The sequence below is a fragment of the Perna viridis genome, chromosome 9 (genome assembly GCF_037379345.1).
Source record: "Perna viridis isolate PV_CMFRI_1.1 ecotype Kerala chromosome 9, ASM3737934v1, whole genome shotgun sequence".
Lineage (NCBI taxonomy): Eukaryota > Metazoa > Mollusca > Bivalvia > Mytilida > Mytilidae > Perna > Perna viridis.
In genome coordinates, this window is record NC_142453.1 from 20,836,113 (window position 1) to 20,854,852 (window position 18,740).

At 30.7% G+C, this 18,740-nt stretch overlaps 3 protein-coding genes across 4 annotated transcripts; all 3 read right to left on the reverse strand.

Annotated features, from left to right (window-relative positions):
- On the reverse strand, positions 1–1,071 carry LOC148607281 (uncharacterized). The gene is made up of 2 exons (XM_088543513.1): positions 658–1,071; positions 1–248 (listed from the first exon to the last, which is right to left on the reverse strand). The coding sequence occupies exons 1-2, from the start codon at positions 851–853 to the stop codon at positions 1–3; spliced, it is 444 nt and encodes a 147-aa protein (XP_088399639.1). The 5' UTR covers positions 854–1,071.
- Positions 1,072–5,534: 4,463 nt separating this feature from the next.
- LOC148607282 (uncharacterized) lies at positions 5,535–9,203 on the reverse strand. Its single transcript, XM_088544045.1, has 3 exons — positions 9,049–9,203; positions 6,111–6,347; positions 5,535–5,790 (listed from the first exon to the last, which is right to left on the reverse strand). The coding sequence occupies exons 1-3, from the start codon at positions 9,125–9,127 to the stop codon at positions 5,552–5,554; spliced, it is 555 nt and encodes a 184-aa protein (XP_088400171.1). The 5' UTR covers positions 9,128–9,203; the 3' UTR covers positions 5,535–5,551.
- Positions 9,204–12,124: 2,921 nt separating this feature from the next.
- On the reverse strand, positions 12,125–16,460 carry LOC148607283 (uncharacterized). 2 transcript variants are annotated; one of them, XM_088544042.1, is made up of 5 exons: positions 16,437–16,460; positions 14,989–15,160; positions 14,096–14,164; positions 12,539–12,775; positions 12,125–12,379 (listed from the first exon to the last, which is right to left on the reverse strand). In XM_088544042.1, exons 1-5 carry the CDS (start codon positions 16,455–16,457, stop codon positions 12,141–12,143), a joined length of 738 nt encoding a protein of 245 aa, XP_088400168.1. In that variant the 5' UTR covers positions 16,458–16,460; the 3' UTR covers positions 12,125–12,140. The 2 variants fall into 2 exon arrangements, with proteins under 2 accessions (XP_088400168.1, XP_088400169.1); XM_088544043.1 differs by lacking the exon at positions 16,437–16,460 and adding an exon at positions 15,930–16,019.
- Between the last annotated feature and the right edge of the window lie 2,280 nt (positions 16,461–18,740).

An 18,740-nucleotide genomic window follows, 5' to 3' on the forward strand; every position in this document is an offset into this window, starting at 1 on the left:
TTATTTTGAACAAATAACACGGTAAACATCGGTTCCGTCTTTGTATGGTGGACATCTCAGGCTTCCATATTTAGCTCTGACTGGATAAAACAACCCATCATTATCATTAGTTGCTTTGTTTTCGAGGTTTTCAGTGGTCTTGTCAATGCAGGTGAAATCGCTTCTGTAAAAGGATTTTTTGCTTGCCATCAAAAACCCGGTGTACTCCATATTCCAACTTGTGTAACACGTCTTACGTCCAATCATAAATTAAAAAAAGCAAAACAAAACAATACAAACAAAAACAAACAACAAAAAACAAAACAAACAAAAATAAATATAGAAAAAAAAACAAAAAAAAAACAAAAAACAAAAAAACCAAAAGGTTGAATCTGACCATGTTCAAACGGTGGTATAAATGTTCATTTTGACACTTCAAAAGAATACGTATAATTAGTGAGTAAAACACAAGTACCACAAACCAAAAGGAAAAAACAAACAAACAAACAAACAAACAAACAAACAAACAAAAACAAAAAACAAAAAAACAAACAATATACATTCAATAAGTAAGCCTCCCCTTAAGATAGAGTTGTAATATTTCTTTGACTTTTTCTTGTAGATCTAGCAATCAAAGACGAAGAGACAAGATAATTATGATTGAGTGTACCTGGTATCATTGTTGTAGATGAGACACGATGTCTGGCCCATAAACTACATCATTGTCATAGGAGCAAGCATGTCCGTTCTCCGGGTCATTTGGTAGGCAAAGCGTATTAACCCCTTCACCTCGAACATTGTGCTTCATACCACCAGCTTGACTTTGAATGACATACACGCTTGGATAAGGTATAAAAATATTTAAAAAAATCATTAAGGAAATTTAAGGTTAAGGTGAATTTTCCTAACTTTTTACTACAAGTTTTATTTAAAACTTTTGATACGGTTAAGCGTACAATAGTGTAATTTTCAGCAAGTGCAATGTCAGACATTATCGACCTTGGTAATGGACTGCTTATGTTGGGTTTTGGCATCCATGTTAGAAAACGTTATTTAAAACACAAGTTTATATAATGCTGTTATTATTTGTAATGTTTGCAGACAATGCTATATGTACTGTGATTAAGCCATAAACACACGACTCAATTGAAAAAGGACAGTGTTATATCACTCAATACATATGCATATGTTTCTGCTATGCCGCTGTCTGACAAAATTAAAATAGTAAAAGAAAACAAAACAAAACAAAAAACAAAAGAAAAGAAAAAACAAACAAACAAACAAACAAAAAAAAAAAAAAAAAAAAAAAAAAAAAACACACAAAAACAAAACAAAAAAAGAGCATATGAAATTATTGTATATTCCATTTTATACAACGCAACAGATATTTTTGAGATTAACAAATGGATCAAGAAGTTACATTCTCTTTAAATTATAATGTATATAAATTCAAAAAGTGGATTTTTTTTAAATGAATACTTTAAAAGAATTACCTGTATATGTTTCATATTATATGCTATTTATTATGTTACCTATGAACGCCATATCTTTTTACTATATAGAAGGCAAACATGATAATAGATGTACCTGAATACACTAGTTCCGCGGAACCAGGACACGTTTTGCGACCCCATCGTGTATATGTCGAAGCATTATCCGGAGTGATAACATTTAATAGGTCGTGTTTTATAAATGATAAAAAATGCGTTAAAATTATAGTGAAAAAGTGATACCTTTCACAGAAATGGTCTTTGTTTTTTTATTGTATAGAGGTAAATATCAATGAAATTTGAACTTATTACACATCAACTTTTTCATGCAACTCTACAATAAAACGAACACACTTAGATCAGAAAAAAAAGTTTAGGAAAATTAGTCACAATTTTAATCCATTTAAACTTATTACATGACAAAATATGTATGCAATGATACATCCACTCTTTTTTTTTCATAATAAAGTTCTGCATTAATGTAATTAAGGCTAGAATTACGTATATTAAAAAAATGAAATTGAGAAAGAGTATAGCTGTATTCCCTCGGGATAGATTCATAGAAATATATTAACCTATCTAATAAGTCAACAAATTAAATATATATTTTCTGTCAAATACTCAAAGCTAGCATATCAATTTTAAATACATGTAATCAGATATTTTGAATTTGGACAGTTTAAAGTCACGCCACAATATTAAACATAACGATTTATATGACATACACACATACAGGAATAATATAAATTGATTGTTAATTTCTCATCAGGATTGTAGGTTATTTTCATAAACATTCCTAAGGAATGTCTTCCTTATTTACTAACAATAAGAAAAGATGGATTATAAGATATGTTTACTTTACATGAATACGCGTACAGAATTTAAGCCATATATATGAATTAACAGGGTTAAACTCTTCTTCACTGTCAAAGTTAAATTACAATATGAGAAACAATATAGAAAGGAAACTAAAAAGTTTAGCTACCTGATATGTGCAAATTATCTTCTTAAAAATAACATATTGATAGCTTTAATGACAAAACACTGTCCATAGTTTTGTTTCTATCTATCAGATTTGAAATTGAAAACATTTAAAACAAAACTTACCTTTGTTTTTCACTGGGAACAAAACTGAAAGATTTTAGATTGACCGTAGGGAATATAGAATCATGATCATGTCGCCTCTTTTATAAGTACTCGTTCCAAAAGAAGTGTATTGTATCACTGGTTTGCGTGTAACAAAGACATCTTTTAATTATCATTTCAATATCAATTTTCATTTCAATTTCAATATTTTCCCCTTAACTCGGCATTCTCGAATTTGTCCGTTGCAGTGATAGATAAACTTTCCTTGCAAAAGCAGTTTTGATCTTTTTAAGATGTGAGCTTTCGAATATAAGAAACATCATTGTTTTTGATACCAATAAGAAGTAAACATAAGTGGAAGGGTAGTAATTGTTGTGTTAAAAGTCAAGTAGACATTGACTTTTTGAAAACCATGTATTTTGTATCATCATCCAAAATATGATTTTCAGCTACCCTTATACTTCCCATTAACGAAGCATTTTGTGACAAAAAAATAAACTGAAGCATTTTTTTAATTTTTTGGCTACTTTTTATGGAGAGTTGAAGCAAAAATCCATTTTTAATGTTTTTTGTTCTCCGAACTTCTACTGTCCAAGTAAATTGACATATAAAAGTATCAACGTGTAGCCTAAGGTCTCATCATTTATAATGGTATCAAGAAAAGTGCGGTAACACTTAGGGTTTGGAAGAAAAATACACTCCTACCCCAGCGAAAAATGATTTTACATATTTTTCAATGTCCCTAGAGTATTTATACTTTAGTAAAAATGACTTTTTCCGTTTAGTATTATCACAAATAATACTTCTGGGGTTCTTTTGTTGATTTGTTGCGATTTTCGTAGTCAGAATTCATACAAAAATTTTTTAAAAATGGGATTTTCGATTTTCCCCTTTAAAGTAGCATAAATTGGTCTCTTCAAGTAAATGCTTAATTATAACGTATAAGTTTGGCATCATTCGATAGATGATGAAATTTTCCACATGAATAAAACACGAAAAACTAATTCTAAATAAAGAATTAGAAAAAAAAAGATAAAAATATCACCCAAATCCCTAGAAAACTGGTCTCAGTATCTAACATACCCCGTGTAGGTCCGGGTGTTAAAATAATAACCCTGCAGCGACTAAATAGTGCTCAGAACCGTAGCCGGGGGTCTAGGGCGCTCTGCCCACAGAGCAACTGGGATGTGTGCCCCAGGTAGTGGAATTGGGTACCCCTGGCGTGTTACATGCTGGGGTTGTCAGGCTATAATACGGAAAACCTGACCGCAAACCATAGTGGTGCACCGTGTTGGGAAAGATGCCACGTTCCTTGCACGCTAAAGAACCCTACTGTGGTATTCTTCCGGAGTAGGAACCATAGGGCGCCGCCACAGGAGGCTAAATTGCTCGACCCTACCCACCTCTCCCTATTTTCAGTGGCAATCAAAATTTGTCGACCCCATTGTCCTTGCGTCCCATCCCTTTTTCATTTCATCATCATTTCATCATCAATTTCATGTTCATCGTCTGAATATAGCTGAAATATTGCTGCTCGGACGTTAAACCCCAACAAACAAACAAACAAACAAACAAACAGTATCTAACATAATTTTCATTCACAACATAAAGACACTGTTAACTCATATTTCAGGCATTCATTATTAAGATAATGATATCTCAAGATAGTTGATCAGTTAAGGCGCTTAAATTTAATGTTTTGGGTCGCAATTGCTATACAATTGTATGATGGGGCATTTTCAGAATTTTCAGCATTTCTTGTCATTTTTGTTTTCAATTTTCGTATTTTTCAGTTTCAATGTGACAATAATGAGTTTTTCATTAAAAAGAGGAATTTTTGGAATTTTATATTTTCATCCATTTCACCGGTAGTTAGCAAAAATTTTCGAATAACGTTCTTCAAACAAGCTTTTGAATGTTCGTATACAATTATATGAGGTAGAAGATTTTTATTTATTCCAAGTTATAAAAATTTGAAATTTTTAGTCCTTTTAGGTGAAAAATTGAAAAATTGCACCCCTTTTCCATAAAAACAATTGATCAACATGACACCAAATGTTAGGTTTTAGCATATAAAAAATGTCTTATTGGGTACTTGTGTTTCCATTATCGGTGTATGCAATATATTTGCTCATTTCTGGTGCGTATTTTTCAGTTTCAAGGTGACAAATATATGTTTCTTCAATTTCATCTGCTATGTGCAATTTTTTTTCAAGTACCCTACTTCAAACAAGCTTTTGCATATTCAAACACATCCATGTACCATCTTAGCTTTCTAATGAGGAAAGAAATTCGTAATTTAACGTATTCCATAACATATAGGCAAAAGAATGGTACCAAATTCACCTTTTTTAACTTTATATTCAACTTTTACTCAATATAAAACTTATAAACTGCATATACTATACAGCTAGGTCAGGCATATGCAAAAACAAACGTTTCCTTGTTTGGATTTGTATGAAGCGGTTTATGTCGATATTCAATATCTACCAAAAACAAAAAACAAAAACAAAAACCAAAAAAAACCCAAAAAATAAATAAATAAATAAATAAAAATACACACAAAAAAACAAACAAAAAAAGAAACAAAATACAAAAAAAGAAACAAAAAAGGAAACAAAATACAAAAAAAAACAAAAAAAAAAGAAACAAAATACAAAAAAAAATAATAAAATAAATAAATAAATAAATAAAAAAAACAAAAAACAAAAAAAAAACAAATTTGTTTAATACTTTTGCTAATTTTTTTGATACATTGCTTGCTTCAATCTCAAAAAAGCTATTTTTCATTAGTACTGGTCTGTTAAGTAACTTCTGGTTTTGTTAAACTATATCATTCAAACCAGTTTAGACACGTATCTTTAGGCTGAAAAATAAACTGATGATTTTTCTACAACCATACCATTGAAATTTACCTGTTTACTTCATCTTTGTCATTTACCTTTATTTCTATCTGAGATTGTAAACAACAACTATATGTAAGGATGCCATAGCATTTATTTTGAACAAATGACACAGTAAACTTCGGTTCCGTCTTTATACGGTGGACATCTCAAGCTTCCACATTTAACTCTAACTGGATAGAACAACACACCATTCTCATCAGCATTTTTATTGTCTAGTGGTTCGGCACCCATATCAATGCAAGTATAGTCTGTTCTGTGATGACTTTTGTGTTCTGTCATCAGAAATCCATCATATTCCATATTCCAGCCTCGGTAACAAGATGTCCGTCCTATTGAAACAAGGTATGGGAAAAAATCAGAAATACGTTAATCGGCAATTTCAATATTTAATAAAAAAAAGAAGCAAAAATCATCACACAAACTGTAACCAAGGACATTTAAAACAAAATCCTTGACAATATTTTAGTTGATATCCAAGTTAATGTTGATGTTATACCAAAATAAAAGAGTAAATTAAACACATACAAACAAATCAAATTCAAAACTATCAAGAATAATTAGAAAAAAAAACAATGCCAAGAAGAAGAAAAAAGATGCATAGCTAGTATTCCAGAATATATCTTCACATTTGGTGTTTCGAGAAGCATACCTGGTATCATGATGATAGAGGACACGTGTCGACGTCGACAAACAGCACAAGGCACTTCTTTATCCATAAGGCTCGCAGATAGACCAGACGGTTTTGAATCGGAGTTGATTTGGTATTCTGATCCATAGAGGATATCGTTGTCAAATGAATAGGCTTGTCCATTTTCTGGGTCATTGGGAAGACAAAGCTTATTTGCTCCTCCTCCCCGTACGTTGTATTGCATTCCCCCAACCTGTCCTAAAACAATGAAAACAGAGTAAACATGGCGAATGGGAAATTGAAATTGAAATAGGTCACTTTTATCTTAAATTTAAGAGTAATCAAGGGAACCAAGAATCAAAATGATATTTCAAAGATAAAAAGACAATGAATTCAAACACACATAACGACAAAAATAAAATACCCAAAATAACACGCATGGAAAAAGATATCAATATTTAGCAACCTGGATTCCACTACAAAAAGGTAATATGGAACAAGTTACCGGTGTTGTAAGCGTTTTCTGGAATATACATTGAGCATTATAACCATGTATATATTAGGATCTAAAAAGTTAAGCACCCTACAAAACGTCCGAGTACTTTCGGCCAGCTCTGGCATTAAGCCATCCCTATAGCCAAAAAAAAAAAGAAAAGAAACAAACAAACCAACAAACAAACAAAAAATCCAAAAAAAAAAAAACGGAGAACAACGGCTAAACTATGATCCTTCTTTCGGTTCAGATCTGCTATAAAGTCAGCATCACAGGATTTAGCGACCAGCCGACGGTCATTGAATAACATGCCAATCACACTGGAGGTGTAGGTTTTCGATCAAATTGTTTTAGCATTTTGCTAACATCTTCGGTATTTTTAAGAGATGATTTGGAATCGTGGTCCGTCTCTTTTTGGGTAGTAACGATGTTTATTATTTTTGGGTCATGTAATCAACTGAGTATTGGGAATAGTGGTATAATAAATTTTAAAAAATCATGTCTTGACTCTATCATACTTCGAAAACAATCTAACTTTGAGGGTTTTCAGAAGATCTTTTGAATTTTGCAGGATCCACATTTAATTGATACATGTACCAATTTAGTAGTAACAAATGTCGTGGTAAAACTGAAGACCCTCTTTGTCAGTATGAAAGTTAATAAGTTTAAAAGAGGGTTGATAATACAGTTTGCATCCATGAAACGTTTCGGAATTCAATACAGGGACAAAAGATCACAATCACCCTCTTTAGCAGAGAGATTAAAAGAGGGTAGAACTGATTTATGGTTTTCAAATATCTCGAATATGGAGACTGTGGTAGCAGTATATATTAAAATTGCTATCATTATTTTATGTCAACCCCGGTAAGAAACATTGCATATAATGTTGTTTTGAGCTTTGTCTGCTTGTACAAAACTTTTCCTGCATTTGCCATGTATAGCAGACAGTAATTTGGCTACATCAAGATCATTGAAAAAGGTGTAGCATTAACACTCATTGACTATTTAGAGTTAAACGTTTCAAGAGTAACGACCTCACATTTTTAACCTACTCTAACAGCATATTGATGTCTTCTTTTTCTTGTTTTATCTATTTTGAAAATATCATTCAGATAATGTACAGTGAAATCAGTGTAAACATAACGTTGAGAAAACCGGAGTTCACTCTAAACTGAAATAATTTCAAAGTCCCGTAACATACTGTTCATACTGTAGTAATTTTACCTGTCTAAACCAAAATATGTCAATTCCGAATTCCAATCTCTTTCTGAGTCCCTTCCCTTAATTGAAAAAAAAATTTAACCTGTATAAACCGACCACTGCCAATCAAAATATTAATTAACTGCCAACAGGTAAGAGCATTGCGGATTAATGAATGGATTAACTAAAACATTAATAAAAGCTGATTTTAATTCATCTAAATTGTCTACAGGAGTAAATTAGAAATGTTTTTTTTTTAATCTCGGAAATGTGCTGTTGATTGATTACCATGCGAAGTTCATGCTTATCTCTCTATTTTCCAATAGGTTTAAAATAACATTTAAGTAGCTGTCTTTGTAAGAACCATGAAAAATCTGAAAAATGTGATACACCCCAAAAAAGGCTATATATTTTTATTTTTGTAATTAAGTTGTTCTATGGGTCTATACAATAAAATGTGTAATTATTCATTCAAATCTGCCTGCACTTAGGAGATAATCGACATTAAAAATACAGTAGATTCTATTGTATTTGAGCGCCATTTACAGAGTTATCTCCCTTAATTTTGAAATCTACAGTGCATTCTATATAATTTTTATCTCCTAAGAGCACGGGTTATATGAAAAACCACATGTTATTTTCTGTTTACTATGACATTTCAAAGAAAATATCAAAAATAAAAATATGTAGGCTTTTTATCCATGAATCATATTTTGCATGATTCTTAGTTGGAGTGCTACTTAAATCTTTTCATTTCTTCTTCTTACATGTCTTATGTATTGTCAATTCAGTTTACAATCATAATGAAGTGGCTAGTAAATCTATTTACTTTTCTACCGTAATACATGTCCATCATAATATAATGTCAAAAAAATATCAAAATCTTTTATAAATTCCCAGTCTAATTGGCAGACGAATTTTTTTATCAAATTGTCGATAAAATGTTCATAAAAAACATCTTAAGGCGAACAGTTTGATTTTGTCGTAACACTATTAACAATACAGATGAATATATATAATACAGATGGTATATTGCCGTAAAATGTTACTGCTTGTTACCGCTTTGAAACCTAAAAGAAGACCAAAACTTTCTATGGTTCTACGTGACACTGAGAAAATACCTGTCTAAACCGAACAAAACCAATTGCTGTTCGTTTTGGACGGGTTTCACAGCATATTTATTTTAAAAGAAGTTGCAAAATTCTTAATCATTACAAGAGTGTTAGATATCATTTATCTTTTAAAAGGACTGAAATATATGTGTACCTGTATATACTAGCTCTGCCGAACCCTGACATGTTTTACGTCCCCATCTTGTATACACTGTACCAATATCTATCATCATAATACGAATTATGGTTATTATTAAAAATCATATAAATAATTCATTTACAGATGAGTATCGTTATGAATAACATCTATTTTGTCTATGTGCATGAAAAGTTCAATCATGTAATTTAAAAGCTATTTTTTGGATATATAAGTAGAACAAATGGAGTGGGTGATTTGATTTACAATAAAAATTCGTTCATGGTGGTATTGTTTGTTTGGTAGAAGAACGAAAACTACATAAATGTGTATGAAATTATCAAATAGATAAGCGTACATGAAGCATATATTGGTGTAGATTTCATTGGTAGATTAAACTACATTGCATAAACCATCTCCTGAATGTGTGACTAGATTGTTTTTAACTGAACATTAATCGGAAGGAAATGCATTTCAATTTAAGGTTATTTGTAATTTTGAATGACATTTATTTCATTTACATCTTCATACCTTCATACATTTCTTAATTAACGCTAAAATGATTCGTGCCAACAGAATCTTAGATATATATCTGAGACGTTTGTATATATATATATATATATATATATATATATATATATATATATATATATATATACACATCGGAAGCAAAACTATGAAGGTGATTGTTCTTTCATGTACAAATGCAATATGAGAAAGTCAATATCATACTGTTTGGCATATATACTGAACTGAAGGAAAATTAATCATATTTGTTATTGAATTAGTCAATCCTGACATTCCTTCATCAACAATCACACAGCTGAGTGGGTACAAAACAATTCAGTCAATCAATGACTGTAACGCTGCCTCCCTTGAGCAACAAAAACAAATGTCAGATGGCTAATATTAGATATAGTATAAATACTAATAAATAATAATAATAAACTTGTAGAATGTACCAGAAGATTTTGAAAAAAGAAGTTTCTGACAGGAGACTTTAAACTATCTTCATTTGAATTTGAAGAAATATCAAATGTAGTACAAGTTTTTGAATATATTAAAAACAAATAAAAAGAATACCATAAACCAAGGAACTGTCGAAAAGATTCAAAAGAAATTTTTTAATTAGTCTATACATAAGATGAAGAAATACAAGCGAAACCATATAACTTATAAGAATAGGCCACACTTTTACTTATCTATCCTTTATGCCTTTTTGTATCCACAGAAAAGTTGGAAAATAATTCATTACTGACGTAAAACATGTGATAAATACATAAATATATATCATTTTCAATAATACCCTATTATTAGCCCTCGATTGATATCGTCCATGTGGGTAAATGACAATATCTGTAAGGTCATGTATCTATCTATAAGTAATTCAAAAATTATAACTTGTTTGACAATATTGGAGACAATAGAAGGTAAACCTATCTAGAACATTAAACATACAGATGTCCTTTAACGTCACTTGCAAGAATCTTAATTTGCGTTATCAATTCATACATAACAAAATGAACGAAAAAAAATATTCTGCTGCTCGTTTCTATGTGAACGCTTTTTAAGATAAAAACATTTTGTGTTACCTTAAAAAGGATACTTAAAAAGGATAATCAAGCACATGAAATAAGCAGATATGTTCTACACATTTACATTAAGTACTTCTGTCGGACATGAAGACACACACGACTAGAATTTCAAAATAACCATCAAATATTTCAGAAATTAACAATTTTGAGATATTGAAAGGTCAAATGTAGTTGAAAAGTACTTTGGATAAAAGGTGGACATATTTTCCTGCAACTTTTCATTTCATAAACAGTTCAAAGATATTTTAAGTCACAGATGCTTCTTGATAAATCAAAACAAGCTTTTCGTTTGTTTTCTTAATATATTGAAGGCGAAAAAACCATACCGAGAAAAAATTATGTGCCATCTAATGTTTGATTCTTACATATAATTATGCATAGAACAATTGTGCAGACATTTTTTTATATTAAATTAAACGTTTAGGGAAGCAATAACTTTCAAGTCGAATTTTTGCGTCTTTTGAGTGAACATTCCATTTGTAGTATTATTTGATAAATTATGACCATGAAACTCGTGACTGAAAATCAAAAGGACACCAAGAACCATCAATAGGATAGGACATAAGAGAAAATAACAAATAAATCATCTGTGTGGAAGCAATACTATAAGGGTTTCAACAATATACTTATTTATGCGTTTTTTTCGGTCGGGTACTTTGCATACTTTGCATTTAACTGAAATACCGTAAGCGTTATTGTAACTTTCTTGGTACCATTAGAAAATGTAGAAGTTTGCTACATGATAATATTTAGTTTCTGTATATGCAGTGTTTCAGGATGACTTGGACGTTCAATCATTTGAGTTAGAAAAGTCTTATTTTACCCACTGGGATATAAATATAGTCATATGTTAAAAAAAAGAATCCAAGAATATTGTTTGTCGAAAACTTGGAGGTAAAAGTAAATGCTGAAAAAAAGAATACCGGGAGGGGGGCTAGTAGCGTTGTTTTAGTTGGTGTTTTTGTGATTTTGGGATTTACTCATTTGACGAATCGATCGGTGTGTAACAAAGATTTAGGACTGAGTCATCGGCGGTACAGGTATGAATTTGTGATGTAAACCCCCTCCAACACCATGATCAAAATTGGTCTCAGTCACATTTAATTGAAAAAATATGTAATTATTTCGTCAAGTCCTTGAATGTGACCGGAATATTAATGACATAATTAGTTTTCATTAAAGATGTTTACTGATTAAATATGGAACACTCCGTTTGATATTTCAATACATTTGACTGAGACAACTGCTCGCCAAAATTATTTTCTGAATGGTGTTATATAGTTTTATATAATTTGTTGTAATTCTCAATCATCAATATACATGCATTCTACGTTAGGATGTGTACAAAACACTTTTTGTTGGTTTTTTTTTACATGCATGTTACATCTCCTTTCTGATATGCACATAAATTCTGATACTTAAACAGAATATAAATACTAGGTATACTTTAATGTTTTATATTATGTAGAGGAATTCCCCTGTAAACAGAAGAAATACAATTTGTGAAAATTATTTTTATTTTGAACAAACAACACAGTAAACTTCAGTTCCATCTTTGTATGGAGGACATCTCAGGCTTCCACATTTAGCTCTAACTGGATAAAGCAACATATCATTATCATTAGTTGTTCTGCTGTCGAGGGGCTCAGCAGTCTTGTCCATACAGATGAAATCACTTCTGTAATGGGTTTTATGGCTTGCCATCAAAAACCCGGTATACTCCATATTCCACCCTTTGTAACAGGTCTTACGTCCTATCATAAATTGAAAAACAAAAACTGGAATTTGTTCATACTGTAGCATAAATATTTATTTTTACACTTTGAAAAAAGAATACTTGTCATAACTAAGGAAAACACAATTACCACGACACGACAAGTATACAAACAATACAGTCGTAAAATTGATCGTACCTGGTATCGAGATAATAGACGACACACGATGTCGTCGACAAACAGCACATGGTATTTCTTTCTGATACAAACTTAAGGGTAATCCAGATGGTTTCGCTGATCCGCCAAGTTCATATTCTGACCCATAAAGTACATCATTTTCATAAGCGTAAGTATGTCCGTTTTCCGGATCATTTGGTAGGCAGAGAGTATTTACCCCTCCACCTAGTATGTTATGCTTCATACCTCCAGCCTGGCCTTGAAAGACAAAAATGTCAAGATAACGTATAACACAAAAATATCCTAAATTCATTCAAGAATTATCTAGAATTATTTCATAGACTTGAAATAAGAAATTCACGAAAACTAGTTAACTACTTAAGTTGCTTTTTGAAAAAGATATCAGCTAAGGTGAAGGAAAATTTCATTTCTATTTTACTATCAGATTTTTTAAACTATTGATAATGTTACAACTATGGTTTTAGGCAAGTGAAGAGAGAGGAATTATCGACCCCTATAATCGATCGCTTCTGTTGGGTTTTGCATTCATGTTAAAAACTTTATTTAATACAAAACTTCATATAAAGATTTGATTACTTATCTTGTTTGATGACAATATTCTGTGTACTGTGATTACTGTTTAGATATATAGAAAATATATTGCCCTATACTAGCTGTAGAGTAAATATTGGGATAATTGTAGACTCAAATCAAACGTCCTGCAGTAAGTTAATCATTTGATTGATCTCTAAGTAAAGGTACTGAATATTTACACAACTTGTGAAAAGCTGTAGAACTGCTATACACATGTTGGGGACAGAAGATTTGTAAAATAGTTTTCTTTTTCATTATGCAATATAGAATCGATTATCGGCAAAGGCAACATAAGACTTCTCCATAGCGTAAGATTTAAAAGTGAAAATCGACAATGGTATGAGTTATGATAACTCATGAATACAAGGATCAGTGTATACAATTGAGCTTGTCGTTACTGAAAATGAAAACAGGATGCTCTAAATATAAATAATGATGTTTTAGCCATAAACAGGCGAATTAACTGGAATTGGAAAACGTTATATCACTCGAAACATAGGTAAATATTTCTGTTTTGCCGTTGTCTGACAAAACAAAAGAAAAAGACAAACAAAACCAAAAATAATAAAAAAAAAAAATAATAAACAAAAAAAAAATAAACAAAACAAAACAAACACGCAAAAAAACCCAAATCAAAACAAAAAGATAAAATTAAATAAAAAGAAAAAACACACACAAAATAAAAACAAAAAACAAAACCAATATAAAAAATAATAATAAAATAAAGAGAAACAAATTTTGATGCATATATATGTAATCATTTTAAACAACGAAATATATATATTTCTGAGATTTACAAACGTAACAACAATTCTCACAACTTTTAAATTAACATGCATTTAAGTTCATTACTCAAATTTGTTTGATGAATACTTTAAAACAATTGACTGTATATGATTCATGCAATATACAATTGATGTATATGATCTATGAACGTCATACCTTTTTTTACTTTATAGAAGGCAAACATGATAATATGTATACCTGAATACACTAGTTCCACGGAACCAGGACACATTTTGCGACCCCATCGTGTATATGTCGAAGCATAATCTGGAATGATAACATTTAAAATGTTGTGTTTTATAAGTTATAAAAATGTATTAAAATTACAGTAAAATAATGATAATTGTTACAGAATAATGATAGTAATCTGTATTGTATAGAGGGAAATGTAAATACAGTTTGAACATATTACACAGCTCTACAATAAAAACAACACACTTTGATCTGAAAAAAATAATTGGGGAATGTTACACACAATGTTTATACATTAAAACTTATGACATGACAAAATGGGAAATGAATCCATTTTTTTTGCTAGTAAAATTCTACAATTATGTGATTAAGGCTAGAATTACGTTTATTAAATATAATTTAAAAATTTGAAAAAAGAGTATATCTATATTCCCTCTAGATAAATTCCTAGAATTTCATTAATCTATCTAATTCGTTAAAAAATAGGGATATATTTTTTGTCTTATACTCGAAGCTAGCATATCAATTTTAAATACATGTAAACACATATATTGAATTTGGACAAATTAAAGTAACGCCACGACATTAAACATAGCGATTTATATGACATACATACATATAGAAATAATAATATAATTTGTTGTTACTCTCTCATTTTGGCAAGTAGATTATTTTCCTAAAACAAATTTGGTACTTTAGCGTCATTACCGTTGATCGATCAGCAATCCGTGATTCAAATAAATAACTAAACAGGGCTTTGATGAACGGACAAATCGTATTTTTTTTATTTTAATCGTTTAGAAATCAAATTATATGGATTGTTTTTTACTTTTTGACAAAGTTATGCTCGCATCACCAACTAGATATTTAAGAATGATAATACTATCAGCAGATCATACTATTGGGCGCCGGTGCTTTACATTCCGTTTTCCTGGAAGAATGAAGATAATGTTTCATCATGTCTATAAGCATTTGGTCCGATGGAGTTAGGTGAAATCTTTTACAGTCATGACAACTGACGTATACACCCAACAACAAAACGGTCAGTGCCGCATTCATCATTACCATCATCTAAAAACCAGTAACAATAATCTAGAAATCAATATGAATACATAACATGTTTCGTATTTTGTATCCATCTGCACCATGAAAACTGATTTATTCAACGGGTCATAGTTTTCCTTTCCTCGTTTGTCTATCCCGGACTTGATCTTTTATGAGCAACTCGGCGAGTGTTTCTAGAAAAACAGAGGACGCTTACCCTACCGGTGCACCTGGTCCATGCTTCCAGTTTTTAGTGGAGTCCGAGTGGCTCATTTGCTTTTGTTACTTTGTATGTATGATTTTAGTTACTGTATGTTCTTTGTTGTGTATGTCTGTTTTCAATGTCTGGTCTTTGTCCGTGGATTACATTCTTTTGATTACCGCTATAACCTTGGTTCCCTTGATTACTTTTGCATACACAAGGAAAAACAAAAATTAAGTGTTTGTCAATTTTGTAATCATTTTTATTGCGAGCATTCCTTATTTGCTACCAATAAGAAACGATGAATTTTAAGAAATGTGTATTTTACAGTAATATACGTTACTTCAATTCAGGCCATATATTACAATTAACTGGGTTGAAGTGTTTTTCACTGTCAAAGTTAAATCAAAATATGAGCAACAATTGAGAACTAAAGGAAACTAAAAATTTAGCACATAATAAAAGCAAATAATCTTCTTATTATAACATAACATATTGATAATTTTAATGACAAAAACACTGTCCATATTTTTGTATCTATCTATCAGATTTGAAATTGAAAAAAAATTACCGGTCATTTTAGATAAAACTTACCTTTATTTTGCACTGTGATCAACGGTGAACCAGTTCATGGATCATCGTCATGTCGTGTATGTTATAAGTACACGTGATACTGTAGCATTTGTTAGCGTGTAACAAAGATTTCTGCTAATTATCATTTTAATATCAATTTCATTTAATCAATATGTTATGTTTCATCCTAACTCGATATTCTCGCAATTTTCATATGCAGAGATAGATAAACGTTCCTTTCAAAGGAATTTTTGACATTTTTTTAAGATGTGGGCTTTCAAATATAAAATACATAATTGTATTCGATAGAAACACGAAATAACCATAAGTGGTAGTGAATGTGGTGATAACAGACAGGTTGACTGATTTTTCGAACACTACGTATTAAGTACGTGGGCTGAAATAACCCCCGTGCCCCCTCCCAACTTATCAAACAAAATATGATTTTCAGCTACTCTTATACCTCCCATCTCCTGTCGTCCAAAAAATAAGCTTAAGCATTTTTGTGTTTTTTGACTATTTCTATACCTGATTAACACACAAATCCATTTTAATGTTTTTTTATTCTTCGAATTTCTTCTTCCTAAAAACGAAGTAAATTAACATATATAGGGATCAATTATTAACCCATTATCTCAGCCTTACAATTGTATGAAGAAAGTTGCAGTAAAATAAAAGAAAAAAGTTTGAATTGACATATTTTTCGATGTCAGAATGTTTCTTAAAAAAATTAATCCTTCACGAAATAAATTCAAGAGTAACCAGGAAACCAAAATTCTAGCAAAAATCAAAAGAATGTAATCCAGGGACAAAGACCAGACATGGAATACAGACACACACAACAAATATATAAAATATACAAAATAAAACGTACAAAGCAACAAAGGTATATGAACAATGCGGACTCATTGGGAGCATGTGCCAGGTGCACCAGTAAGATAAGCGTTCACTGCTTTTCTTGAAACACCAGCCAAGTAGCTCATAAAAAGTCGAGTCCGAGGTAGATGAAAGAGGAAGGGAAAACTATGACTCATTGAACAAATCGGTTCTCATGGTGTAGATAGATACAACAAAACGATTCAAGGGTTCATGATGACGACTGTAGAATTTCTGTAATGAAACTGAGATAAAAGAATCTGGCTAAACGATGTTCCTCTCTTTAGATTAGATCAGGTATAAAGTTATCCTAATAGGAGCGAAGGAATAGGTCAGCGAGTAGAGGAACACAATTTGTTTCCGTTGGAATGCCGACTGTTTGTTGAAAACGCAAAAGGATGTTTTGATGGTCGATTGACACATTTAGATATGCAAATGAATAGATGTCACAAGGCTTAGTTATTCATCTGATTATCCAAATAGCTCTCTCAATACTTGAGCATACACATAATTATAGAAATATATAAGATTAATATTACATCAAGCCTAATATAAAAGTCTTTTGTGTGCAGAAGAAAATATGTTCAAAAATGAGTTTTTTTTATGATTTTTTTCGAAACTTTTTTTTAAATTGAAACGGACTATAAATCGTACAGATAACAAAAATAAGTGCAACTGTAGGGATTTCAAATTTTTATTACCAAGCTTCCATTCTGTGAAAATTTCTTCTACGAATGGTAAGTATTTATATAATTATTTATATGTTTTAACATTATATATTCTTAACTTCTTGTATTTCGTATGGTGTACTATCAAAAGGGAAGTCCTTGATTTACAGAAATGCAACTTGGATTTGTTGAACAATTTAGTCCCTTGGACAACTGCATATAAGAAACGTTTAAATAAGTATTTAGCGATTATGCATAAACTGATTCTAAAACATTTCTGGGAATGTTGTACATTTCAGACAATCAAATTTTCAGTTTAATATGCGTGGTTTATTATATGATTTTATATCATCAAAAATTCACATAATGAACTTAACATTGAATTAACAATTAAGATTTTGGTGATTATAGTACAAATGCATTAGATTGTAAGTGACCTGTATGTCAGTCTAATCCAATTTGTGCGGAAAACCGATTTTGTATTGTTCTTAGAAGGAGACTTACCAGTTTAATAGGTAAGTTTTTTCACTATTCAAAAAGTGTTAAGCTTTATGAATATATGTAAGTTCTTGTTGTTATCAAAATAAATATTTTATTGTTGTATATTCATGACATTTTCATCATGTTAAAGCTATTTATAAGGATTTTCTTTGGAATCCCGTGTAACATTGTTTTCCTTTTGTAACTCTGAATGTAGACTTACTCAATTTAATCATTAAATAATGCTCCATCACTCTTTGATGTGTTTACTCATCGTTGAATAGTTGTATTTCACCTTACATTATTCCACAAAAATCTAAGATACTGAACATTGAACTCTACAGATAAACATATACACCGATATAGCATCCTACAGTAATATTTCGTTTATTTTCTAGTTTTTGAAGATCTAGTGTTGACATGGAAAGAACTTTGCTGCTTATAAATGATAAATTATCCTTACAAAAATGTGCAAGTTTCTAAAATTAAAACGTTGGCTTCATTGTCTTCTTTTTCTAAACAAATATTGTTTTAAAGTTTGAAAATTCATATACACAATTTCACGACTTGTCATAGTTTTTCCTTTCCTCTTTCGTCTAACTTGGACTTGACTTTTATGAGCAACTTAACAGGTGTATTTAGAAAAGCAAATGACGCTTACCCTACCGTTGCATCAGATCCATGCTCCTAATTTGTAGTGGAGCCCGAGTTGCTTAGTTACTTTTGTTCCTTTGTATATATTATTTTGGTTATTTTATTATGTTGTGTGCGTCTGTTTTCCATGTCTAGTCTTTGCCCTTGGATTACA

Coding starts and splice junctions, on each gene's coding strand:
- LOC148607283 (XM_088544042.1), bottom strand. CDS start 16,457: ATGGATTTGTGTGTTAATCAG. Junction 14,165..14,988: donor TAAAGCACCGGCGCCCAATA/GTATGATCTGCT, acceptor TTATCATTCCAG/ATTATGCTTCGACATATACA. Junction 12,380..12,538: donor GTCTATTATCTCGATACCAG/GTACGATCAATT, acceptor AATTTATGATAG/GACGTAAGACCTGTTACAAA.
- LOC148607281 (XM_088543513.1), bottom strand. CDS start 853: ATGATTTTTTTAAATATTTTTATACCTTATCCAAGCGTGTATGTCATT. Junction 249..657: donor CGTGTCTCATCTACAACAAT/GATACCAGGTAC, acceptor GCTTTTTTTAAT/TTATGATTGGACGTAAGACG.
- LOC148607282 (XM_088544045.1), bottom strand. CDS start 9,127: ATGATGATAGATATTGGTACAGTGTATACAAGATGGGGACGTAAAACA. Junction 6,348..9,048: donor GGCAGAGCTAGTATATACAG/GTACACATATAT, acceptor TCATTGTTTTAG/GACAGGTTGGGGGAATGCAA. Junction 5,791..6,110: donor CTCTATCATCATGATACCAG/GTATGCTTCTCG, acceptor TTGTTTCAATAG/GACGGACATCTTGTTACCGA.